General features: G+C 53.0%; 6 protein-coding genes across 6 annotated transcripts; 3 read left to right on the forward strand and 3 right to left on the reverse strand.

Moving 5' to 3' along the window:
- Positions 1-1,005: 1,005 nt before the first annotated feature.
- On the forward strand, positions 1,006-2,684 carry BO95DRAFT_283734 (syntaxin). Its single transcript, XM_025581671.1, has 5 exons — positions 1,006-1,223; positions 1,355-1,457; positions 1,530-1,999; positions 2,055-2,334; positions 2,392-2,684. Exons 1-5 carry the CDS (start codon positions 1,218-1,220, stop codon positions 2,451-2,453), a joined length of 921 nt encoding a protein of 306 aa, XP_025445929.1. The 5' UTR covers positions 1,006-1,217; the 3' UTR covers positions 2,454-2,684.
- Positions 2,685-3,179: 495 nt separating this feature from the next.
- On the reverse strand, positions 3,180-4,270 carry BO95DRAFT_439329 (BolA family protein). Its single transcript, XM_025585712.1, has 2 exons — positions 3,691-4,270; positions 3,180-3,532 (listed from the first exon to the last, which is right to left on the reverse strand). The coding sequence occupies exons 1-2, from the start codon at positions 4,071-4,073 to the stop codon at positions 3,358-3,360; spliced, it is 558 nt and encodes a 185-aa protein (XP_025445930.1). The 5' UTR covers positions 4,074-4,270; the 3' UTR covers positions 3,180-3,357.
- Positions 4,271-6,296: 2,026 nt separating this feature from the next.
- BO95DRAFT_381689 (acyl-CoA synthetase) lies at positions 6,297-8,785 on the forward strand. The gene is made up of 5 exons (XM_025583372.1): positions 6,297-6,691; positions 6,763-7,073; positions 7,148-8,088; positions 8,171-8,403; positions 8,481-8,785. The coding sequence occupies exons 1-5, from the start codon at positions 6,355-6,357 to the stop codon at positions 8,519-8,521; spliced, it is 1,863 nt and encodes a 620-aa protein (XP_025445931.1). The 5' UTR covers positions 6,297-6,354; the 3' UTR covers positions 8,522-8,785.
- On the reverse strand, positions 8,730-12,281 carry BO95DRAFT_381691 (exoribonuclease II). Its single transcript, XM_025583373.1, has 3 exons — positions 12,052-12,281; positions 11,599-11,993; positions 8,730-11,530 (listed from the first exon to the last, which is right to left on the reverse strand). The coding sequence occupies exons 1-3, from the start codon at positions 12,259-12,261 to the stop codon at positions 8,860-8,862; spliced, it is 3,276 nt and encodes a 1,091-aa protein (XP_025445932.1). The 5' UTR covers positions 12,262-12,281; the 3' UTR covers positions 8,730-8,859.
- A 1,648-nt stretch (positions 12,282-13,929) lies between these two features.
- On the forward strand, positions 13,930-14,921 carry BO95DRAFT_511486 (uncharacterized protein; the record flags this gene model as incomplete). The annotated part of the gene is made up of 3 exons (XM_025591440.1): positions 13,930-14,323; positions 14,405-14,748; positions 14,837-14,921. Exons 1-3 carry the CDS (start codon positions 14,165-14,167, stop codon positions 14,919-14,921), a joined length of 588 nt encoding a protein of 195 aa, XP_025445933.1. The 5' UTR covers positions 13,930-14,164.
- Positions 14,922-15,398: 477 nt separating this feature from the next.
- Positions 15,399-21,346, reverse strand: BO95DRAFT_354487 (uncharacterized protein; the record flags this gene model as incomplete). Its single annotated transcript, XM_025582215.1, has 7 exons — positions 15,399-15,698; positions 16,099-17,094; positions 17,164-17,309; positions 17,824-18,170; positions 18,227-18,278; positions 18,331-18,528; positions 18,577-21,346. The coding sequence occupies 7 exons, from the start codon at positions 21,344-21,346 to the stop codon at positions 15,399-15,401; spliced, it is 4,809 nt and encodes a 1,602-aa protein (XP_025445934.1).
- Between the last annotated feature and the right edge of the window lie 4,985 nt (positions 21,347-26,331).

Raw genomic sequence — 26,331 nt, forward strand, 5'->3', positions numbered from 1 at the left:
AGAGTCCGCGCAGTGCTGGACTGCTAAAACATTTCACTCAAGCATTGGGGCTGTTTGTAGTAGTAATTTGTTCCAGGGCTCAATTGGTCGCGAGGGCTTGGAGAGAGCGCCGTCATCTTCCACTTTGGCGCCCGGAACTTGAGTGCAGCACATACACATCTGGATTGGAGCTGCACGGGTCAACAAGCTACAATCCCTATCTGCATATGACCAGAGAAATTTATGGTATAGAGACTACCTGATTGCCTGCCTCCCGATCAGTACTTAGTCCATAGATCCGATCTGTCGACCTCACCGGTTGTTGCACTTCGAACCCGCCGTTTAGCCCCATCGCAGCTCAGTCCTTCCCTTGTTTCACCAGTCCTCAACTTAGATTATTGTTTTGATTGCCCTCCTGCTTCATGGGGAGGGAAAAGGGGACTCGAGGATCGTCCACTGGTCTGTGCAGTAGCTTGGAAGGCCCCCCCTACTAATTATACATTGGGCGAAAAATTGCAGTGGGCGCAGATTTCACCCCCTGACTTACCTGTGAGTCTGTGACCGACCTAGAGAAAAAGAAGAGGAGACTGCTGTTTTGAAGCAAAACCTTTCTTTCTGCTAACTAACTTAACCACCTTACTCTTCAGTCATTCCTTTAACTGATCTTCTTTTCTTTACCTTCATTTTCTGGTTGAATTTGTGCGTGTTGTTGTTTTTTGTCGAGATTGCCGTCTGCGGGCCAGAGCCATCCAGCCCGTCCATCCAAGCCCTCTGAGCCCTCCAAGCCATCCAATCCTTAACCAAACCAACCATCAGTCATTCCTTCAAACCGCCTCCGCGCCCGTGGCTCAGCAGCCGCCGCCAGTGTGTGTCTCACCCGTCACTCTTTCTTTTTGCCCTTCAATTCTTACCTCAACTCAAAAACTACTGCCTATTCTTTTTCCAACGTCCATTTCATCCACGACCTCTCTTCCTCATTTCACCCCACCTTCGTCCTTCCTACACGCCCTCCTTCGTCTCCACCCCTCCTCCCTGTCGGAACGAACTCACCTCATCCTATCTACCGTCGATCGCGCTATTAACCCCCGTCGTCGTTTCCCGTACGACCCGAGCTCCGATCGCTTTGCGAATTGGTCCCTTCGAGCCTGCGACTTGACTCTTCCGCAAGATAACTCCCAGTGACGCTATCACTACGAAACTTCCATCTCAAATATACATAGCCTCGAAATAATATCACAATGAGTGTATGTCTCCGTTTAAAGCATGGTCACGACCTTCCGCGACCGCCGCTGCTACCCCTCCCCTGACTCTTGAGCTCATGCGCACCTCGACCTTCATTGCTGACCTGTGAACAACAAAGTACGGAGGTAATCAGGGTGGCTACGGCCAGTACAACCCTTATGGCGAGCAGGGCTACAACCAGAACCCCTATGACCAGGCCAATGCCGTCGAGCAGGGCCAGGGTAACGGCACCTACGGTAAGCGCGCCGCAGCTCGGACCCGTCATGCGAAACAACCAGTCTTCTAACGCAAGCTCTCCGCACCACCAGAGATGAATGCGATCGCGGAACAGCCGGCCGACGCCACCACGCTGTTGAACAAGTGCAGGGAGATCAACGATGGTATCGCGGACCTGAAGGCCAAGCGCGAGGGTCAGCTGGCCGCCGCCCAGAATGCCATGCTCGACTCCAGCACTGGAAAGGAGGACCAGGTCGCCCGCCAGACTCTGGATTACATTGAGGACGAGATCAACAACGGCTTCCGCTACCTCCGTGATCTGTTGAAGAAGATCAAGCAGACCCCGGGCTCCGGAGACAACCGCGTCCAGACGCAGGTCGACGTCACCAGCCGCAACCTCCGTCGCGAGATCGAACAGTACCAGCGATGCCAGTCCGACTTCCAGAAGCGCTTGAGAGAGCAGGTTCGCAGACGTTACGAGATCGCGAACCCCGAGGCGACTCCCGAAGAGATCGAGCAGGGTGTCGACAGTGTGCTGCTGGGCCAGGAGCAGAGCTTCCAGGTATGGTGGGCCCTGTCCGCGATTGCTCCGGATGACTCGCTAATCAGTGCTCTAGGTTACTGGTAGCCGTACTAGACAGGCCAACGACGCCAGACAGGCGGCCTTGGAGCGTTCGGCCGCTATTCGCAAGATTGAGCAGGATATGATCGAGCTGGGCCGACTGTACCAGGAGGTCGCAGAGCTGGTTCACATGCAGGAGCCTGCTGTGGAGCAGATCAGCCAAGACGCCGAGAACGTTGCTGGAAACGTCGCCAATGCCAACACTCAGATCACGGAAGCCATTGCCAGCGCTCGCCGGGCAAGAAAGTGGAAGTGGTACGCCCTGTTGGTCGTCAGTAAGTAGCTTTCCATCGCCGAAATCATTGCTCTAGACGCAGCTGACATGTCTCCAGTCCTCATCATCGCCATCGTCGTTGGTGTAGCCGTTGGTGTCACCGAAGCTAACAAGAAATGAGGGCGGCTTCGTTCCAAGTTAACATCCGATGGCCGTGTTCGAACCAGCCGACTTGGGTCGGATCGATGCGGTTATTCACGTCGATCCTTAAATCCCTATGACCGATCCCGTTGTCACACTTTTTACGCCAGGCTGTAACGAATCCATTGATCGCGCCCCTTGTCCTAGTCCAGGTTTGTGCTTTTGCGGACAACTGGACAATCACGGGGCCGATTGCTATTTCCAGTTTTGAGTCTTTTTTTTTACTTCTTCTTTTCTGTTGGAATACCACCCTGTTCTTCTTTTTCTTCGCTGCTTCTGATTCTCTGGTTGAAAAAGCACGCCCGTCACTGCGCTCTGCGGTCCCCTATGCTCCGTTCGGCCCCTCCGCTTCTTCCCTCTCGTGCCCTGCGTCTTCGCTTCCATGTTGTGTGGCCTGTATGGCTGGTGGTATTAACTATCTGTCTTTGAAGGGGAGGGGCGTTATGCGGCCTTTGATGATGAAACTCGACCCTTGTCGCTCCCCTTTCGGGGGGTGCTAGGGGATCCGCGCAGGATGGCTAATCGCAGTGTATATAATAGAGTTGTTGTTCTTGTGTGTGTTGTGTGTTGTGTGTTGTGTGTGCCTTTGGTTCGTTGGGCGCTAGAAACCACCACCGCCACTACCACCATCACTGTCCCAATCCTTTTTACGTAATAATCGACTATCCTAATAATAATGATGCTTCCCTTTGTTGGTTTATTTGGCTGTTGTAAGTAGATTCGTTGACTGATCAAATGTTCCATGCATGTATGTCTAGCATGCGAGAGTATGTGCATACTGGAAATTATGTTATTGCGAAACCCCCACCCGCCAACCCTACCTACCTCCGAATTGAACCGTCCCAATGATGTATATTCATAAACAATGCTGCTGATAGGAAAGTTACTGCGCCGCCGCCCTCTCCCGCTCCCGCCCCTCCTCCTCCGGCGTCTTCGTCCGCAACTGCAGCGCATGGATCCCGCCCTCCCGACTCATCTCCTCCTTTAACAAGCTGTAGACCATCCGGTGTCGCGCGGGTTGGGGTTTCGAGGCGAAGGACGAGGAGGTGATTGTTACGCTGGTGTCAGAGTTTCGAGTTAGTCTGAGCTTATTTTCTCCGGGGTTGGGGCTTTGGGATTGGGGTTTGGCATCTGGCAATGTTCGATGTCCGATGTTCGATGTTCGATGTTCGATGTTCGATGGCCTGGGCTGGGCTGGGCTGGGGCCGAGACTCACTGGAAATGGGTTTCCTTGGAGGTGGAGTCGCGCATGGGCGCGTGGTGGGCGTGTTTGTGCGAGTCGTTGCGGATCAAGAGGGTGGTGGGCGTGAAGGCTGTTGTTAGCTGTTCGCGGGATATACCGTTAGTGTGGGTGGGTTGGGTTGGGTTCCGGGGGATTGGGGATTGGATTCTGGTGGGCTGATTTGAGGTTGGAGGTTTTGGGGTGCCAGGCACGGTTGGCTCGGGGGAAGGGCGACTCACCTTTTCGCGGATGAGGTCTTCGACTGGCGTGTTGGAGGTCATTTTGGCGGTGGCGGTGGCGGTGGTTGAGAAGAACTGGCGGCTGCAGCTGGTAGGTCGGAGGAGGAGGCCTGGGAGGCGGGTGGTGCGGAGAAGCATTGATTTCTTGTTCTCTTGGATCGGAGGAGGTGAGGGCCGTGGGGGGTTGAGGTGGGAGATTGGGATTGCTTGAGGTATGGAGGACTGGGCGGAGTAGAGGCGGAATGGGCCGAGGGTTGTAGAGATCTATGCAGTGGAACTGATGGAGGGTGTGGTTGTTGTGTCGAGCGGAGGGTTCAATTGGAGCGGGATGGAATTAATCGCATTTGAACTGGTGCAGTCAGTGGATGGTACCGGGGGTCGCTGAGAATCCGATGGCGGTAATTGGCCGGGCCCGCGGCAGGCTGATGCGTTGCTACTTTGGGATTAGCGGGGTGCTGCAGTGCAGTGCAGTGTCTCCGCGGACTTTCAATCTATTGTACACCTGCTGTACATCGTACCATGCCTATAACAAGTCAATGGCCAACCTGATCGCATCGCTTCATGTCTTCATGTCTGTTAGACTCTAAACTACAGGGCAATGGTTCCCACAGTCAAACGGTGGTCAAGACTGTTGTCTTTTTTTTATCCTATTTTCGAGCATTCAAGAGCAGTCTGCCCTCAATAAGAAGTAGAAAGGTCCCGGGCTCGTAGGGGTCTATATGCAGGAGAATTGGATTGCAGTATTGTTGGTGTTCTTTATTGTGCCCCCGGGCTACGGATTGGTTGGCTGTTAACTAACAGAGCACTTCGCTAACCTCGCTGACAGTCATACATCGAGGACACTCGCACCGCCAGTCTTCCGCAGCAAGCATTCCAGAATGAGTATGGCTGGTTCCCACCCGTCACTGATGTATTTCAGCGCTCCAATGTGAAGCATTCATTGGGCAGACATCTCAGGAAAAGGCCCAGTCTGGTGAGCGGTGGTAAATTTAGGAACCTACTTGAAGGTCAATCCTAATGGCAGCAAGCCTACGACAAAAGAACTATCGCAAGCCTAGCCGTTTAAGCTGCCTGGATGTACCAGATCTGTCGACATTCCTCAAGTTACTGCTACATACAGGCTAGGGTGGCTATTTGGTTATTTGACGAATGCCAGGCCAGGCTGGTGATGCGCCCAGTGACGCGCCAGTGATGCAGCGTCAGCCCGCCATTGAGCTGCAGATAGCCATCGGCCATGATCGCAAGGCCTTCAGTTGGATACACAAGATTGTGTTTGCAAGCATTCAGATTTACGCTGCTGTACAGAAAGTATCAAGATCAGGATGGTGCGACTAGGCTAGGCTAACGGGCCCAGGTGGGACGAAACACTTGCTTCTATGCAATCTCACTGACACGCTGACAGTGAGCCAAGGCTGTGGGTAGGTGTTTGTCATACCACACCTACTTCATGCCGCAAGCTATGAAGTATAGCCCTATATAATATAAAGACTTATAAACGTGCGCAACAGGCAATCATCTATTCGACTTCACTATCCTGGTTGCGCTCCTGCTGCAGCAAGGCAGATGGCCTCTTCTACTGTTGGTGAGACCACCTCTCGAGATAAGATAAGATACCGACACTGTCTAGGTAGATGGCATTGTAAAGATGGTGATATCTCAAAGGCTTTGTTCAGATTTCTTGCTCTAGTATACACTTGTAAGATCACCCACCCACCGTAATGTATGTAATCCTGACGTGCCCCAAGCCTATCGTCTTCGAATTCATCTATTTTCTCCCGGCAGAGAGAGAGAGAGAGAATACCCTCTCGAATACCCCATCATCATCCGCAAGTAAAGCATATCTTGATTCATCTGCAGAATCCGAGAACATCCACCTTCCTGTAACACCCCTTCCTTCCTTTCATTCACCGCAACCCACTTCACCTGCCTGCAAGCCATGTCTTAAAAAGAGGGAAAAGGTAGAAAGGCAAAGAAACGGCTCGAACTCGAGCCACTGACCAAAAAGTGCAAGGGAAAGCGGCGTGATTCTGTGTTCAGGGATCTTTAGTGCACCTTAAAGTCGAGGTTATTCCCCCTGCCATTGCTAGACTCAAGCTCGTTCTAAATATAATCCAGCGAGGGGTAACTCTCTCCCCCGTATTTCCTCGTAGAAGGCTTCGGACGCTCCGCGACCTATACAAATCGAAGATCTAACTGTTTTATAGTTCCAGAAGGATACACGTGATCGCTTCCCCGGACGAAGCTCCAGACATGGGGAACCGCCGATAACCGGAGCAAAGGGTCTTATCGCAGCGCCGAGACCGCCGACTCTCCGCCAACCTCCGCGGGAGCTCTTCTGAAAATGACATCAGTTCGTGATTTCTGAGCATCTTTCACCCAGACTCCTGAACATGCACTGCATGCTTCTCCAAGCTTCATCATGCCAGGCCGCCCATTGATCTTAGTCCTGTCGCGGGGCTCAATTGCCTCTCCCCGTCTGGTCCGCCATGCTCGCGCTCGAGCTGGCCTGACACCTGCAAGCCGTCGATCGCTCGCCTCGTTGCCGAACCTGCCTCTCTTCCGCGCCCTCCAGAACCACGACCAATCCAACCTGGCGGTCGTCCACAGCGCATCGTCTCGCTCCTTCACGTACGGCAACCTGGTCGCAGATGTCCTACAGGCCAAGGAGCAACTCATACAATCTGGAGGAGGGCGTCATGGCAGTTTGTCGGGGGAGAGGGTTGCTTTCCTGGCGGAGAACAGCTACGACTACGTAGGTACTGTTCGGCTTGTCCTGTTTCCTCTCCGCATACTTGAGAACAGGTCCTTGAACTGACCGCGACGGCAGTGACGCTTCTCTCGATCCTCGCCAGCGACGCGATCGCCCTCCCCCTCTCCCCTGCTTTCCCGGTCGGCGAACTCAAGTACATCATGGACAATTCGCAGGCCAAGGTCCTGCTGGCCACGGAAAAGTACGCCAACAAAGCCCAGGACGTCCTGAACGCCGGACTGGACCGGGAACCCATCCTTGACGTGAAGAAGAAGATCGAAGTGGGAGCCACGAGTCTGGGCTCCTCGTCGGTGACCCTGGAAGACGTTACAGGACAGCAACCCCGCGGTGGGATGATGCTGTACACCTCCGGGACCACGAACCGACCGGTACGGAAGCTATCTTTTCCTTTTCATCTTCTTCCTCCAAGAAAGTAAGGGACGGTGCTGACACACCAGCGCAGAAAGGCGTCCTGATCCCGCAATCCGCGCTGACGGCGCAAGCGGCCTCGCTCCTCCAAGCATGGGAGTACACCGCGCAGGACCGGCTCCTCCACCTGCTTCCTCTGCACCACATCCACGGCACGGTCAACGCGATCGTGACGCCGGTCCTGGCCGGCTCGTCCATCGAGTTCATGTTCCCGTTCAACACGGACGCAGTGTGGAAGCGGCTCGCCGCCCCGTTCCTTCCGGAGTCGGTGCCTGACCCACAGAAGAAGAAGAAGAAGAAGAAGAAGGAGATCATCACCTTCCTCACCGCCGTCCCGACCATCTACAACCGCCTACTCTCGTCCTTCCCCACCCTCGAACCGGAGGTTCAAACCGCGGCCCGCACGGCCATCCGCCCGGCGAACCTGCGGCTGAACATCTCAGGGTCCGCGGCGCTGCCGACGCCCACGAAGCAGGCGTGGCAGGCCCTCAGCGACGGCAACGTGCTGCTGGAGCGCTACGGGATGACGGAGGTGGGGATGGCGATCAGCTGCGGGCTGGCGGTCGGCGACCGCGTCGACGGCAGCGTCGGCTGGCCGTTGCCGTCCGTGGAGGCGCGGCTGGTCGACACGGACACGGACGAGGTCATCCGGCCGGGCCAGGAGATCGACCCGCGCACCGGCCGCGAGCGCGAGGGCGAGATCCAGCTCCGCGGGCCCACCATCTTCCAGGAGTACTGGGCCAACGCCGCCGCCACGCGCGAGTCCTTCGTGCCCGCCGAAGATACCCGGGGTGACTGGTTCAAGACGGGCGACGTCGCGACCCGCCGCCTCGTCGAGGGCGCCGGCTCCGGCGCCAGTGGCGACTGGGCCCGGGGCCCCATGTACTTCATCCAGGGCCGCCGCAGCGTCGACATCATCAAGACCGGCGGCGAGAAGGTCAGCGCCCTGGAGGTCGAGCGCGAGTTGCTTTCGCTGTACGTATACTACCCCTTTACCCAACCCTGGTCTGAGTCTTCCCCCTCTCCCCACGCTAACCCCTCTTGCTGCGCGGCACAGCCCTCAAATCTCAGAAGCTGCTGTCGTGGGCCTCCCCTCCGACCAATGGGGCCAGAAGGTCGCAGCCGTGGTGGTGCTGAACCCGGAATTCGCGAACACGGGCGGCCGTAACGGTAAGCCCTGGGGCGCCATGGACATGCGGCGCGCCCTGAAGAATCGGCTGGCGAATTACAAGCTGCCGCAGGAGATGAAGGTCCTGAGTGGACCTATTCCGCGGAATGCCATGGGCAAGGGTATGTCCCCAGTTCTATCTTCTCTGTTCTCCTGTTTCTCTTCTTCTTCTTGAGGGCGGTGGCTAATTCTGTTGCAGTCAATAAGAAGACGCTCGTAAAGGAGGTGTTTGGTGCTTGAGTTGATGGGTTTGATTAGGTAGCTTTTGGGCTGTATATCTCCCTCAGAGCATACGTGGGGCTCACGGTTGAATATACTTGAATATGCAGGGAATGTTACTGTACCGAGTTTCCGGGTGGTTGACTGTTATAGAATGTTGTCCAGCATGTGGATATCGCTTACGCAAATACACCTACAGAGTACTTCCAAAAGACAGTTGTGCCGACGTCGCTAAAATAAGAGAGAGATATGGTATACTATGTATCTTACATGGTGCACAATGGCATGAAACAATATACACCCAGAAGCCAGATTGTACACATACACACACACACACACACACACACACACACATCCCGCTAAGCCATGGTAGGTCTATACGCCCCCAACATTGACTGCGCGGGCGAGCCACAGATGAACCGGGTCGCCTCCACGACGACCAGCATCCGGTCCATATCGACAAGCGTGACCTTGGCCTCCACCAGACTCATGACATCCACTTGGTCCGCGTCCGGCATGCTGGGGGGCACGAGAACCCGACACCGGACGCCGAAAGCGGAGAGGACGCCGTTCCAGCCCCTGCTTTGGAACGTGCTGGCCAGGTCCGCCTGATCATAGCGCTTGCTGATCTGACACTGGAAGGTCGCCGGCAGCGGGGACTCGGCGAAGTAGAACGCGCGGAAGAACAGCAGACACGCCCAGAACTGCATGGAGGCGCGCTCGCACTCGCGCAGCCGAAGGCGCAACGACAGGGACCGCGCGAGCCAGCGGTCTACGTCGGCCGCGGAGAAGGGGAGGACGGAGCGGCCTTCCGTCTCGGATGCGGCGGCGGCGTCCAAACGACGGTTGTGGGCATGCTCGAACCGCAGCGCTGCCTCGATCTGGTAGTGGGCTACCAGGTCGCTGTAGCGACGGAGCGGGCTGGTGGACTTGACGTACGCGTCGAGGCCGAGCGAGACGTGCCGGATGGGGCGGGAGAGCGAGATGCCCGTGGGGGAGGCCAGGTTCAGCCATTCCTGGCCGCCGATTTGTTCTATGTTCTCCCGCGTAAGCTTGCGATACTCAGGGTGGTACTGGGTGCCGTCGTAGACGGCGGGGATGTTGCGCGACGACAACCAGGAGGCGGAAACACAGCATCCCAAGTTCATGAGAAGAGAGATCAGGTTGTCGGTCGTATCGTCGCGGACCGCCTGTAGGTCGATGTTGTGATGGCGGAGTCGGATCACCGGGTCGCCCAGGACATAGCGGCCTTCGGTAGCTTCCAGCTTTCGCGGCGGTAGAGCAACGGAGCCAACTGACATGGAAACGGAAACTCGGGGCGGGTAGTGGAATTCCAGCATTCCATTTTCACGACGACGTTCACGCCAGCCCGCCATCAACTGACGGAGAATGTGGAAGGTTTCCTCATCCTCAGGAGTAAGCGTTTCTGTGATTCCCTTACGACCAGCGATTCGCTCGGGAAATTCTCCTCCCACGGATAGGTTCTGAGTGCTATCGTTGGCTTCGGTGTCTGGCTTGAAGATGCGGCGTAGTCGGTCATGAGTTATGTATGTTACTTTCCGAATCGTACCGTTTGCAACCTTAGTGTCCAGAATGTCGCCCTGGAGATTCATCTTGGCGCTGAATGTGAGCGTGGGACGGTTCGGGCCCAAACTGAAGTGTTTCTGCGTCACGGAGTCGGGAATCATGGGATAACTACGCTCAGGGACGTAAAGACTCTCGGCTCGAGATGCGGCCCGCTTGATGATGCTCGATTCGTGATCCAAGAATGCGGTGGGGTTGGCAACATGGATATGAATCCAGAAAGTGTCGTCTGATCCGGGGATGCGCTCGAGTGAGACACCGTCATCAATCTCCTTTGCACTAACATCGTCTACACAGTAAACTTGCAGATCACCCCAATCAACCCGCAAATCCTTCATGGAATCTTCGAGTTGGCTCTTGTCCGCGAGCAATTGGGCTTCTCCGGCTACTCTAGCCCACAGATTATCGCTTTCGTGAGAGACCCCATGCCCGGGAAGAGCAAGATGATGGTCGAGAAGACGTGTATTCTCCCAAGGATGGAATACACCTAGCTCCTGCAAGAAGAGCGTGGCTGTCGCGGGGCCCAATTCCACCGCGCTGTACATGCCGGTGCTGCGCATGATATGCGACCCCGCGGACCGCATATGACCTCTTGTCATTCGCCGAGGAGGCAGGCACCAATGCTGCAAGTATTCTATGATGGCACGATCATCGTCGTTGAACTTCTCGGTGGGAACCTCACGGTATATCGCAGGGCTAGCGTTCTCTTTGGGCTCGACTCGTACAGCGCTTGGGCCCACGCATGCCACGGTGGTTGGGGATCGCACAGTCCGACTCTGCCGAATGAGACGCTGGGCCTTTAAAAGAAACTGCTGTAGAGGATGGTTGCGGATATAGGGGGTGTCCTTGCCACGGGCTGAGTTGACAATATAATCTTGGTGCTCATGCACCCAAGTGCAGACGGTATTTATCACCCGAGCAACACGTCGAGGTCTGACTAGGTAATGGTTGACGAAAAGAGAGCTCCGGTCATAATCGATCAGGAACGAGTTCTCGTGGACGCACCGATGAATGAGGAAAAGCAACGTTGGATCCAACTGGTCCTCCTCGATTTCCAGAGCCTTGCAGGCCAGTTCTTCGAGGGTACATAACAAGTTTGATTCGTCGTCTGCCACCAAGTCGTGGAGGTTGTCCAGCCGTAGCGCGTTATTGCGGTAGATTTCCCGCACGCCCAAGTCGAACTCTTGGATCTTCTTGATGAGATGAGCTCCTGCATGCCTGGGAACTCCGCCCTCGATGGTGGACTGAAATTCACTACTCATCGCAGCAAGATCTTCGGGAAAGTGAGGCAGAAGGGACGCCACCATTTCCCGCGGCACGAATCCCTTCACGACGTATTCAAGGTCCCTCTTGAAACCGATGCGCCATTTACCTCTATCCGTGTAAAATTGCTGCTGCTTGGCAATAGAGCGAACGTAAATTGCGTAAATAAGGATCCCATCAGACCTGTGCAATTGGAGGGGGGACATCAGCGAGGTTATTGCAGAAATGAAGAATTTTCGGAGCTCACTTACGCTGACATGGCCACAAGGTCACCTGGCTCCAGGTAGTGATTCAGACCCGCGCCTTCATCGTCTCTGTTGTGAAGCTCCGCATCATCGTCTGACTCTCGTAAGGCATCAAATCCTGCATCCATAGCTTCACGGTTGTCGTTCAGCATGTTCCCTCTCCAGGCATCGGTCGCGAGCATCTTATTCGCGGTTCCAGGTCCTCGGACAGGGTCTGCCCAATTATCCTGGCTGTCTTGCCATTTCTGCAGATAGTCTCGAACATTTCCGTACTTCTCAAATTCGAGTCGCAGCCGAAGATTCTCGAGTGAAAGTGCCGATTGCAGCAGGTCGTCGCCTTGAGTTGAAGCCGTCGGTTTGGACGGTTCATAGTCTTGAGGATGATCTTGAGGGGAGAGACACTAGACAACCAGCGATTAACCACCGGAGTAAGCAAAGCATTCGGATGGATTATTTTACCTTGGATCCTAGACTGAACTGTCGCCGTTGGATGATAAGATAGTCTTTAGTGGGATTGCTGACACTTGATCTCGGGGAGGCACGCGATGCTGCGATCCCGCAGGTCCGGACCAGCTTCAGGTTGGAGGCATAGCGATTCACACCAGCCACTCTCTGCGAGACTCTCGCCTTGGAAAGTAGCAAGGACATTCTGGAGCACCCATCATACATGCCCAACAATCGCAGAGCAGGTGTATCTGAGAGGCAGGAGGAGGGAAAGAGCGCACGGCGGCAAATCCACGACACCGAAAAATCCACTGATAATGCCGGCATTTGCCACTCACCGCTTGGGCGGTCAGACAGTCTGCCATCAATGATTAGTCATTTTATAGATGTTTCCAAGGTGCATATGTATACAGCACATCTGGACACTGCAAGGGCAGGATGAACCTCAAACAGGAAATTATTCATTGATAGTCTTTCCTCGAAAGCGAGCTCACTATTTTAGCTCGCTTACCTATACTCACTACACTGCCAATCTCTGTGCCAAAATCCCTACAGCATGGTCTGAGTGCCAGTCGAGGTCAATTGCATGCTATCCTCCTGCTTCGATAAAGTGAAGGGAAATGCCTTGTCCAGCCTGTTGACTAGTGGATACGAAGACCGATGATACCACGATCCCAGTCACTAGCGACATTCTGGTCTCACCTACCTCACTCTCTGCGAAACATGAGTTGACTAACTTGATCAATGCCATAGATTGGCATCCCAAGGCGGTCTCGACACAAAGAATGCAACGAGCACATAAATTGCGCGCTATCATTAGAAGAGACCGGGCCCATGTTTGAGGACAAAATAGTCAAGCTGTATGCAGCATCACCTCGGACAGCCTCAGATGAGGACAATTGCGAGCGATCGAGTGGCCCTACCGTCACCGATGGCTGGTGGCTCGTTCTATCTGCTCCAGATACGTATCAACTCACCACCGGATTAGTGGCTGCAAATAGCATTGCCCAGTGCCTAGATCAGGCTCAGAAGCATTTTCCGCATCAATTGGCGTGACATAGCCACGGCGGTTTCAGAAGACTTGCTATACGGATGGGCCAACACCCACCGACAAGCCCAGCGCGTGCATATGGTGCAAGTGTAGCGAGCCAACCCTCTCATTGTGGGAATAAGGCTCGTGCGAAAGCGGGACCAGAGTATTTCATCTAGCGTTAGTCACGTTGACATACCGCCAACAACGGCCAGTCCCCGAATTAGCCTCATCTACGCAGGGCCAGGGTCTGACCCCCATGCTTAATATAGAGATGCGGGACAGCGGCTCGAAATCCAGGGATCTGGCGACACAGATCTGCATGCAGACGCTTCCGTGTGTCTGCATCTATAATAAGATCCGACAGACAGTTCTGATCCAGTATCGCTATCACAGGCAAATGGCTAGGGCCCATGCGTGCAAACAGACCAGGGAGCGCTTCACCAGGGCAAAGGTCTCCGTAACAAAGCTACCTTCCCGAGCGCCAGTCCTTGACAGACGGTTGTCTCAGGTCGAAATAAGCTCTGGTGGCTGTTGGCTAGGAGTGGCCGGCTGTCCCGGAGAAGGGAGATCGCTACGCGCCAGGGTGGATGCCAATCGAGATTGTAAGCGCTCGCTTCCCGACTCAGCATTCGACTGGACCCATGCGAGTCGACCATTGGCGCTGCAGCAGAGGGCAATGAGAAGCTCAGTATGGCATGGTGGTCTAGACCTGAGCTTCTTTTGTTGATCGTTGATCGTTGGGGGATGGGAGCAGGATGAGACAAGATGGGGGAGATGTACACAGTATTTAAGGCCTCATTGTCTCAACCGGATACTTCTCAAGTTGACTCAATAAGTCTATTCAGAGTAACTCACACCCTCCTTGCCTTCACTTTCCTTCTTCCTATTCATTATACTTTCTCTCCATACTTTCTTTCCTTTGTCCGGATTGTGTCTATTCACATCTACACTCCTTCGCTGCAAAGCACCTTATAATCATCACCTAGCCCCTCATAATCATTGTCCAACCCAAAGTCGACCTTGTCCTCGCAACCTCGAGCACACAGACACATACACCAGCACACCCACATTCACAGAATCCAAACCATCAACAAAATGCCTCCCTACGGCCTCCTAGGCGCAACCTTCCTAATCGCGCGCCTGATCCAAATGTGCAGCCTGATCACCATCATCGGCCTCACAGCCAACTTCATCTCAGAAATCGTGTCCAACAACGCCACACCCCCGGCCATCTTCATCGGCACCATCACAGTTGTCAGTTCCTCCCTTACCCCCCCCCAAGCCTTCCCAAACCCCTTACCCAAAACACCCAGAACTAACAACCCCATCAAAAAGACAAGCATCGCCGTAATCTACGCACTAATCACCACAATCCTCTACTACGACAACATCCTCCCCTTCCTGGCCGCCGCCGTCCTGGACACGCTGCTCCTCATTGCCGTGATCGTGGTGGCCGTCATCCTGGGCAAACCGCTGTCGTACCTGCAATGCACGAAGATCGGGAGCAGCAGCAGCAGCAGCAGCAACAACAACAACTCCTCGGCCTACACCTTTGCCACGCATCTGAGCAGTTATCTCGACCATCTGGATGGGAAAGTCAACTACAGCAACTGGATCGGGGCGACCAAGGCGGTGTGTTTGGAGGCCAAGTCGATTTGGGGGTTGAGTATTGCTTTATGGTGCGTTTTGGTCCCCTTTCTCTTGTTGTGGGGGATAGAGATGAGTTTGGGCTTGGGTTTGGGCTTGGGCTAACGATGGATACCTTAGTATCATGTTCTTCTTCTCCGCGATCTGTGGGATCGTTCTCTGGCGACAGAAGAAGAAGGCTGGGGTGGAGAAGTCGGAGGGGTAGAGGATGATGAAATGCTGTTGCGCGATGGATTCCTGGGGTGATGATGATGAAAGGATAAGTAATGCTGACCTGCTGACCTGTTGGTGGTGGTAACAGTGGCGTTGATGTGAAGAAATGCTTGTTTGTTTGTTTGGACTGTACTGGACTGTACCACAACGGTGGACCTCTCTTGTTCTCAGATTTCTCTCTTGAATGTCCCTCCCGCCTTTCCCTTCATTTCATCCACCATTTTTCCACTTATGTACTTTGGATTCTGTTCTGTTTCCCATTTCCTATTTTCAGACTTAATACTCGAGCTAATACACCCACCCTCCCCGGAATCATATATACTATACCAGCTCAGCACCAAAAAAAAAACAAATAACATAGTCCAACCAAAACTAGAACCACAATATAATCAGCCATAAGTTTACCCCCCAATCCACACCCTGACCCCAACCCAAAGAACTCGGTCTCAGAACATACTTACACCAAAATTCACCCCGAACTAACCGGCGGAATGACCGCGACCTCATCACCGGCCCCAATGACCACCGTGCGCGCATCCTCGCCCTCGACATCGACGTACTCCTCGCGCACGCTGACGCCGCAGCTGCGGAGTACTGCCGCCGTGATGCCAGGGTACCGCGCCTCCAGGAGCGGGAATAGTTGGTCGAGGGGTAGGGGCGCGGGCAGGCGCTCCATCTGCTTGCCGGTGTAGCTGGTGGCCGTGGAGAAGTAATGGATCTGGAAGGTTGACATTGTTGCTAGTGGGTTGATTGGTTTTCTTCTCGTTGGCTTTTATCTCGATATGTGTGTATGGTGGATGGATGGGTAGGTGTGAGGTTGTGTTTAATCTTGAGAGATGGAGAGAGAGAGAGAGAGAGAGAGAGAGAGACACCTGGCTGGAGAGAAGAAGGAGGTGGTTGACTTGACTCGGGTGAGGAGCTGTTAGGGTTGAGTCGTCTTGTTTGCGCGGTTCGGAGGTGAGGTTGTCAGATTAATAACTTATGCAACTTAATTGTAGAGAGATAAGAGAAGATCCGCGGCAAAGGAGGCGGCGATAAGCAGCCCCGCTCACTACACAGTACGCATTGCGCACCCTTATTCCTTACACACAAATACTGATTGTAGTAATTACTTTCTATTCTTATCGCATAATCTAGTTGCTCTCGGTTAAAGCTTTGAATGCAGTCACCAAGTCCTGGCGAAGATCCTCCCAATTCTCCAAACCAACACTAATCCGCAGCAACCGGCGATCGACCGTGGTATCCGACATAGTCCGCCATTCAACAAGCGTTTCAACTCCTCCAAGGCTAGTAGCATGTTGGAAGAAGGCAAGCTTGCTAGGGAGTTTGCGAGCGTAATCTTCCGTCTTCGTGATGATCGAAAAGACAGGTCCAAATCCATTAGGCATCTGCTTCAACAACCACGACTCATCTTCCTTCTGCAGACTCGCGTGAAGCACACTGTCAAGAGCTGCCTGAACCAAAGCCTCGTCGCTACTAGAAGCAGGGTTCTGGTCGGAAAGCGCTTGGTGTAGCCACGAAACAAGCTTGGTCGCGTTCTCGCTCTGGCGCTGAACCCGCACTTCGAGAGTCCGCAAGCTCCTCACACCCAGCCAGCTCTCCATATTCCCCATAACGCTGCCCAGGAAGATCCGATCCTGAAGTAGCTGCTTAGCCCAGTCCTCGCGCTGAGTGGCAAGCACACCGCATAGAACATCGCTGTGGCCCCCAAAATATTTGGACCCCGAATGCAAGACCAGATCGGCGCCCCACTTGAACGGATCTTGGAGGAACGGAGGTGCAAACGTAGCGTCGACAATAAGGTACGCCCCTCGCGAGTGCGCCTTCTTGGCGTATGCTTCGATATTGAATGCGGTTCCCTCTGGATTCACCGGTGTTTCCAAGTGGATTACATCACCTGCTTCTAATTGCTCCGCGGGACAGTCGAGGTCCAGCTTCTGAAGTCCAGTTACGCGGCTGAAAAGTGCGATCACACCGTGACACCCATGGTAGCCATTTCCGATCGCGATACGGCGAGGGTTGAGCAGCGTTAGGGCAGCATGCAGGGCTGACAACCCGGAAGAGTAGCTGATGGCCTCGCCATTGAGAAGGGATGAGAGAATGGCTTCAAAGCGCGTAGAACTGGGAGCCGACAATCTCGAGTATATGTGTGCTGTTTTGTCCCGCTCATTCTATATTGCGGCATGACTGTTAGAAGCGCCCAGAGAACTTCATACGGGTAGCTCGAGACATACGTCGCCTGAAAGGTCTGCGAAGGGCACAAGATCGTCAGGGTTATCGGAGTACCGAAAAGTAGTGGCAACGTGAATTGGAGGAGCAACGTCTGAAACCACATTTAGCGCATCATCCGCATGGAGTGAGCGCGTGGAAGTTCCCATTTCTCGATTTGCAGGAGCCATCTTGTACTTTTCTTTCCACGAGAAAGTAGCAATAACAGCCCTAGCAGAGGAGTATGTGCTATGTCACACAGGAGCTTATTTGATAATAGGGAATATGGATGAAAAGGGCGGTTTGGGGAAGAGAGGGGGGCAGGTCAAAGCCGGGGATTGCGGCACGCCCTTCCGGTGACTTGAAACAAAAGTGGGGGAAGGAAAAGAGCTTCTCCATGGCGGTGAGTCGGCACGTGACTGATGCGGGGTGGAGCTGGGATGGCGTGAGTTTACGCGGTTCCGACACCAGATAAGAGGTTGGAAACGAAAGGAGTTGTCTCGGGTCTGAGTGGGGAAGAACTGTCGGGCGTATGGATTATCGGCGAAGCGAGCCCATCCGGGATGGTTCACGGACGGAGCCTGGAACAGCGGATTGGAAATTGGTCCGGTCTATACAACACCACCCCGGCGAATTAGATACCTAGACAGAGGACAAACGTTTGAAGTGAAAGATCGAATACATACCTGCTTCAGAGTCGAAGGCAATCGAGATATCGTCATGCTCCATTGGGTAATCCGGTGTATCCAGAGAGACAAAGTTGGAGGCAGGATCGTCGTCGGATTTCGGCAACGCAAACTTGGCATCGACAATGCGGACGCCGAATTTGCCGGATTTGCCGAACGGCTCGAGAGTGTCTGTGCCCTTGAGAACGAAGTTCATGCATCTGCCATACTGGAAATCGCTCAGGAAAGCCACAAGTTGCACGACTCTGTCCCGACGGATGACCTGGACCCGGGCGAGGCTCGATTCCCATTTCTTGGTGATGGGAACCACCATACGACGCCGTGAGATGGCGAATGATGAGGCCACACTGTTATTCCGTCAGCATCGGAGGAAAAGGGAGAGAAAGGCTCTCTGGGAATCTACCTATCAAAAAGCACCCTGAACCCTGTCACGGCCTGTTGAAATGTGTGGAGATCTAAAACGACAATCAATTGGTCTTCATGCTGCCAGGAGTGTAGGGACCGTACCTTGCACGGTTGCAAAGTCGAAGCGTCGAATCGTCGGGTTTGCCATAATTTTGGAGAGAGAGTCGGTCAGTTTATCAGGCATCTCGGGAATGACCATGTTCTCCGCAACGGAAACAGTAAGATCTTTCTGGCCTGGTCGATATAGGCTAAGACCTGTTCGATTGTTGACATCAAGGCCAAGCTTCAACTCACCAGGGCCTGCAATACGTCAGCCATGTTACCAGTTCATCAAAACCACATACGTACCAAGATTGAGACGGTCCGTAACCGAACCCCATTCCGTCGCGATGAACGCACGCAAATGCTCCGAAAGAACGGTAGGGCCATAACCATGATCCGGTCGTGTATACTGCTCATCTATGATCGAGATCGTGCCAGCGGGGAATTGGATATGTTCCTTAGCGGGTTTTCCCGCAGCTCGATCCGCGGGCTGCTCAAGTGTAAAGGCCCGAATAGAGATATCCGATGATTTGGCTTCCCGTTCCTGCGGAAGAATTCCCAACAGGAGAGAATGCAACATTGTTCGCTCTTCGAGCTCTTCGAATGCCATCAGCATAGACCTGGTTCTACCATCCTCCTTGACTTTCAGAAGAAGAGCAGGTGCCCCATCGTCACCACGGAGAAGGCCAAAGACTATAGGGGCGCCACTTCCGAGAATGTGACGCACACTGCTCAGAGTCTTGATTTTCGGACTGGTAAGTATCGCTATCCGGAAGCCCTGGTGCTGCATACGCTGGCCTGTGCCCTCAGTCAACGGCACAGTTCTCTCGAAGAGGCGTATGCGACATCTTTCCACAGGCTCGGAAGGGAAGGCTTTGGGAGTTACAGAGTCAATGTAGCGGAAAGTCTTGAGGGTATTCTCGTAAATTAATGTCTCGTTTTTCTCTGGCTTGAGACTCGCTTCGGTCTTGGAGGTGTACTGAACAATGTTCCAGATGTTCTTAAAATCCTCTTCCTGGAATTGAACATGTAACTCAAAGCCGCGGGGAAGCTTAACGCGCATTGAGTGTGACCGGACGTGCCAATTAACACTTTCCCACGTAGGACCGTTCTTCTTATCGGATTGTATCACGATATTGACCAGATCGCTCTGGCTAGTTATGGCCGCAAAAACGTACCAGTCAGCCCTATCCCGGATGATGGACAAAGCGCATGGTACAGGATGTTGCTTGTCATCATCGTCGCTCGATGTGATACAGACGTCGACAAACATGCTTCCATAGCTGAAATAGCGGTTTGTATCGCCAAGTGGCATCATCTGCACGAAGCTGTGTGCTTTCCCAGAGGTGTCAACTAGGAGAGATTTCGTCGCCGTCCCCGATAAAATCGCAGCAACATCGGGCGCAAAAGCAGGATACTGAACCCAGACGGTGCTGTCAATGTCACTCGGAGAACGTTCCTGCGCCAGAGTCATCAGAATATTGTTCCTCTTGATAGACATCGCCAACGACCGCAAGTGATTCGATATGGTTTGACTCAGGCTTAGAAGATCTGCCAGCTCCTTGTTGCCAGTCGTACTTGCCACAGCAAGCAAAGCATCCACGCTCATTGAACCGTATCGAGCCAGCTCCTCATGTTGAGGGACGATATTCTCGGTAATCCACAATGCCTTGGCGAGATCAACGACCGCTTGCTTCGCGCTCTCTGCGGGTCGAGTCTGGGGTGACCGGACACCAGAACTCGAACTCGAAGGGCGCGATCGCGCATAGGCTTCTAGTCTCTTTTTTCCACGCAAAAACCACCACAAGGCTGCCCTCATCCATTCTGAGAGTGGGGTTCCAACAAGTGGCTTTGCACTTTCGGCGGCAATCTCAATTGGGTCCCGGAATTGTACCACATACCCCTTCAAGTCTGCGAAAGCAGTGTCACCTAGCTGATTGGCAATAGACTTCAGAGAGAACTTCGGCGGCTGTGGACTGCGAGAGGGTTCTCGCGCATCTCTACTAGACGGTCGGCTTGCAACTTCTGGAACGGGTAGGTTAGGATTCGGCTGGCGAATCGGAGAGGAAAGAGTCTGCATGTTGCTACTTGTTGACAGAACCGGAGAAAGAACAGGTCTCTCCGACGCCACAGACCGGGTGACCGAGGGAGGACTCGGAGAGTCCTTGAATGGGTTTTCCGGAGGGGTTGGCTCTGTCTCAGAAATCGGCGGAGTCTCGTAAGTCGAACTAGGGCTATCCGGAACTCTTAGAGCCGGAGGTTGAGTTTCGTTCTCATCGCCGGGCGACATAGGATCCGAGAGTCGATGTTGCAAAGCAAGACCCTCCTCAGCTTGCATCTTCGCCCGAACGCGTTGCGCAAACGAATTCGACTCTGGGGAGGCTCTAAATGACAGACGGGAGCCTCTTTCTCCCAGACTCAGGGTCATCAAGAAATCCGCATCCTGGGCATTATGGAGGAGAAGAGGTTTCCAGTCCTCTGCTCTCGTTCCAAGTGCCAGTGCCTTAGGATGTTCGCGGCTTTTTTCACGGGGCGTAGGCGCATCATTTCCTCCGAATGAGGTGTCGAGACGCAATTGAGGAGGCCCTTCCGGCTCGGACTGGCTGTCTGACTCGGTTGATTCCAGGCTTTGAGCCCTGTTTCGACACAAAGATATTTCCATTGTTGGAACCTCTACCTCGTCTCCTCCTTCTCCGATGACTTCGGGCTTCCGATCGGCAAACCTCACCTTCACTCCTTTTCGAGGACGACTCTTGTATGGAGGCTTTGTGAAGTCCGCTACTGGAGTAACATCATGGGCAGCGGTGATTGAGGACGAGGCATTGAGCACATCCTGGGCAGAGGGCCAGCGACTGGCAGCATCCGGACGCAGCGGCCGCAGTTCGCGCTGAGTGGTTGTTGCACCGTAGGACAGAGACTTGGAGCGAGTAGGTCCCAAGAATGCCTCAATCTGTTGGTCTGTAGATCCTCTGGCTTTCTTGTCCTTGGAAAACAATTTCTCCCTCCAATGCGGCTTCTTGCCGTGTGTCTGTTTCTGTTCCTCGCCGAGGAAAGCAAAAGGGTCCTCTGTGGACATTCTGGCCAGTTCTCCTGTGGGTATATTCCTTCGATTTGCTATGAGTTGCTATACAGCATTGCCAATTGATGCCAGTCCGTGTTTCCCCACCTAATCTTCGATTGCAAGTGCTCGTGCGCTGCTCGGAGGTTGGACAGAGGCTTGATCGACAGGAGGGACTTTGGATGAAGCTTTGGAGTCGATTGCAAGGTAGCCGAGGACAGAGTATACCGGATGAAATAGTGACTCTATGAGAGCGAGAGGGGGTCGGCGGGCAAGCTCAAGACGTCGGTTTCACGGAGTTGTTTGTTATGCGCTGCTGGACGAGATCCAAAAGCAGCAGTGAAGAATTGAAGTCAACCAGTGCTAAAGTCAAGGATTCGAATTGCGACCAGAGGATTCCCTGCAAATGAGGGGAATCAAGCGCGATTGCCTTCGTTGACCGATGTGGAGACGCGGACAAGCGATCTACCAAGACCAATTAAACCACCATTCAGAACGGAGACCATAGAACCAAGGGGAGATGAGGTTATCAAGCAATGCTCAGGGGGTGAGAGGGGTGCAAACGAGCCAAAAGAAATATTGTAGCAGGAAATAGGCAATGACCTACATTAGGAGGCTAGTTATATTGCCGGACAACGCTTGTGCAGACGAATTCAGGCGCCTTACAGTTGCTCGATGCGCCGTCGGCTGTATTGTACAGATGATAAGAACTCTAGAAAGGGAGAGATTGCCAAGCGCTGGTCCAGCAGCTGCTTGCGACTTATTTGGGAAAGAAACACTTGGTGCACGTAAGGAAGGAGGAGGGGAAGAAAAAGGAAGAAGACGAAGAAGAAGAAGAAGAAGAAGAAGAAGAGTGGAAAGAGTAACAGCGCAATAGGAAGAGAGAAAGGGGGGAGAGTAGAAAGACCGAGAGATTAGAGGGAATTCATAAACAGCACCAGGGAAAAGAACATGTGGGCACAAAACAATGGGGACGGTTGAACCCGTGGTATTAAGTCTCACTTGCGACCGAGGGATTAGATTTGGGTTTGGAGGGGAAAGCCCAGAAGAGTTCCTAAGGCAGTTTTACCACGTATTCAGTACTAAAGTCACTGAGTACTACGGTAGGTACTACTGTACTAGGCCTGAAGGTACCAATCTAAGTCACTACTAGGTACTGTACTTGACTACCAAAGGGCCATTCTCCGGCCCCTGCAAATGTCCACTAACTTACCACTACGAGAATGATCACTCTAGTATGTGTACAGTACGGAGTACACCATGGAGTAACTAACCCTTTGAGTATTTTCTACTGATTGCGCTTATTATCTAACCACAACTGACTAAACCTCGAGCCACGACAACCAGCGTCCCGGCAAACTTCTCAAGTCAATGCTCACGTGCAGACAAATCGGCCTGATGTCTTACCATCTGCTGGTCTCACGCATCAAGCTACTACGATGTACAGGATATCCCATGAATCTATTAATACCCATAGTGGTTTCGGTAGGAGGCACTTGACTGAGTATTTTACTCCACTAAGTAAGTATAGGCATGTTTAACTTAGCCGACAACCTTGAGCAGCGCCCCCTCCCCCATTTTTCCGGGCCATAAGCATGTCAATCACGTGGTGATAACCAGCACGGCCATAACGGGAGGTCCATATATATTCTATCACCTTACAGAGTAAGTTACTCCGTACTACATACTGTACCTCATTCGGATAAGTTGATCATTTTCGTCTGTTATGCTTCGGTAATGTTCCCGGTATGGGGGAGGGGTTCGCTGAATGCTGCGCTCATTGACTCGCTCCAAGCTAACAAGCGCTTCCTTCTTCGGGCGGCAATCCTTTCGACAGCCCCTTCCCTTCGACCTGTCGACATACTCCGTAGGCAATAGACAAAAGAACCTGGAAAAGCTGGAAGATGATCCTCAATCGCAAATGACACGCGACGACAATGACCACGACCACGACCACGACCACGACGCTGGACACGTATGCGGCGGATAGGAGCCGGGTCAGTCTCCGTAAATGACCATCATCTCCACTTATCTAGGGAAATAGACTAATTAACTGGCCGCCGCAGGTTGAAACTGACGTGGACTTGGGGGGTGAGACGGGGTTGAATCAAATCGAATCAGCATCAACTGCCCCCCCTGTTATCAGAGGAACCGATTAGAAAGGCTGAGGGCCAATCCATGACGGGTTGGTGGGCTGTTTAGTTGGCTTTTCTCCCCCCGCCCCACAAAGCTATGCATTCCATCCGTTGGCTGATCCCAGCCTGAAATCTTGAAACCGCTCTTTGCCTTATATGGTCATAGTCTGGCTCTGGGTGGGTCGCTCATTGAAACCTTGCACTCCCGCCCATCCATGTAGAGGATTGTTATTACCATTATTCCCTGGGAATGCCTGGCTGCCACTGCGAGGGGGGCGACCGGGGATAGGTAATTATGGTGATGGTTCCTCCATTTTACCATCCAGGCATCAATACTATGTTTGCCTCCCCTTACCTGGTAGAACTCTCGAGAGAAATGATCACCTCAATAAAACCTAGGATAGTGGTGGTCTCTATCCCAGGGTCAATGCGACTCAATGCCACTACAAAGGGCTAGCTACCCTACAATCAATACAGTCCCCTACGAGTCATGGCGATCGGCAAAGCCACTGAACAACCTCATCAATTGCTGAAAGTCGCAGATGTTTATGCACCAGCTTACAAGAACATCTTTACTCGTACATGAGTGTGTCCTCAGACCGCACTAATTAATTTAGTCGCAATCCTGCTCGGATTTCCTCAATCCATTGCCAGTCGTCCAGCAATCTCCCATTGCATTGGGCGCAACGGCACGAGACCATCAGCAAGGGTTCCTGGGATGCTCTTGTTTGCTGTCAATCATTTCCCGCGTTTGCTCGGCAGATCATCTCAAATGATGGCTGTCGTTGCTGGGTGATGGTGATCGACCAAGAAAAGTGATAAAGCCATCGCTGATGGATCGCACAACAACCATGTACTGTACTTGAAACACTTCATAGATCATGGATCACAGACCGAATCTCCAGTCTCTTGAAGACGGGCATACTCTGGCCCATACTTAGGCACCTCAGGAATGTAACCTTGCACAGAAGTCCCCCTGTCTTGTGGTTATTTGCTCCGTCTAGATGCGTCTTATGGGCAGGCACGTATTGTAAGTCATGGCAGACATGAGCGTTGAACTCTCTCAACCACAGAGCTTCAGCTGCTAGGAGATCGCAAGCAACTACTTCAGTGACCATAAGAAGTAGGTCTCTCAGTTTCCGTCCGTCCCCATGTCTGTGAGTGACTGATTCTCGATGGCCCCGGGTTCTTCGGACCGCAGTTGACAAACCAACCTTCCTGACTCTACGCGTCATGCCATTGACACTGCGAGCCCAAGCTCTGGCGAACAAATTCCAGCAGTGAGACAGGACTAGCCACGAACAGAGCTATCATTCAGTGCATTGTATCCGTTCAGGCCACAGACTTCGAATTGGTCGCAGGCTTCTAGAAACGCAGTCAATTCGAATGGGAATGACAGTCGGTTAGCTGCCTGGGTCAGGACCGGAAGGGAGACTGCTTGCATGCCGGCTTTCCTCTTTCATCTCCGCCGGCGGCCAATGTCCCTCATGCCAGCGTATAGCACGGAGTACGTAGGCAAGTGTCTTTTGTCCAATTCTCGCCCTTATGCAGCGTACAATATTGTGTTCCAGCACGATATGCCCCAGTGCTGTTATGTCTAAGTGTGGCAGGGACAGTAACCTAGCTGTCGGCAGATCAAATTGAAGTTCAACGGAGCAGTATTTTCCCGCATGCTGCTGCAAAGTCCCATCGTCTGCATGACAAAGATTCCTAGTCAATGATGGGATGTTACTTGTCTCCACAGGCTTCTTCTTTCTGGTCCTGCATTCCATGCCGAATAACCCTCTGTCGACCGAGCTTCGGATAGACAAGCATACATAGCTGTTCAAGTGGGAGAAGAATGTAGGACAGAATGTCCAGCACAAGTGCGACGTGGTACCGCTGCCCGGCGACGATTTAATGCTAAGCTTTCCTCATCGTGCAGATGAAGACTTTGGGAGTCTGAGTAGGGACTTTTGGATCACAATCATAACAACACAATGGACGCTGGGTTCGTGTCCGAGTTAGCACGACTAGGCAGCTGCATTGTTTTCCACCTCCCCTCCTGTTTCTCCTTAAACATCCTTCTGCCCGCCCCTATTGACCCGGTTCAGCTTAACGAGTAGTTGGTCGAGCATCGGGACTTTCCTGTTTTAGGGAGTGTGTCTCTGGATGAAATTGGACTGTTGTCTCAGTGACATCTCTCTCTCTCAACTTATGGTCCAAAGGAATGGGGCTGCAAACCAGCGGTGAATTGGCCGCTAGTTAGTTACCACCTGCTTAGCTTCCTAAAAGACGGCGAGAGCGCCGTTCTTCATGCACGATGAGCCCTCGTATCTTGCACCATGTGATTTTTTGTTGAAATCATAGGGTAGCTCGTTTAACTATGATTGTATCTACACTAGACCATAGAAGCAGTCGGAGTCGATCTGAACAATGATTTTAAGCTAGCATGGCGGCCGGTAACTTTTGGCACAACTACAGGATGTTTTGGCCGCCAAAAGCCTTGGAGCTGAATGGCCAGTCCCCACCTGTCATCACTATCGTGGACTCATGGAGGATATCTAGGGCTACAGTACGGAGTAGTACTCCGTACTGTAGTCTAGTCGCTCAATACTAGCATGATCATTGGATGGACCAATCATAGACCATTTCCCCAGAAGAGCTCACCAGGCGAGTTCGGTGGTCCTTTCTTCACAATGAACTGCTTGATGTCGCGGAGTACAGCATACACATCGTGCTGTCTGAATACGGTAGTCTCGATTGAGCTGTACTGTACCGGAAAGATATATATTCCATTGCATGGCGCAAACGAGGCGCCACGAAACACCTATGACGATTAATAGTCCTCCGTTCCTGCTAAGATCATCTAGATCATCTACTGCATCG

The sequence above is a fragment of the Aspergillus brunneoviolaceus genome, assembly GCF_003184695.1.
Source record: "Aspergillus brunneoviolaceus CBS 621.78 unplaced genomic scaffold BO95scaffold_9, whole genome shotgun sequence".
Lineage (NCBI taxonomy): Eukaryota > Fungi > Ascomycota > Eurotiomycetes > Eurotiales > Aspergillaceae > Aspergillus > Aspergillus brunneoviolaceus.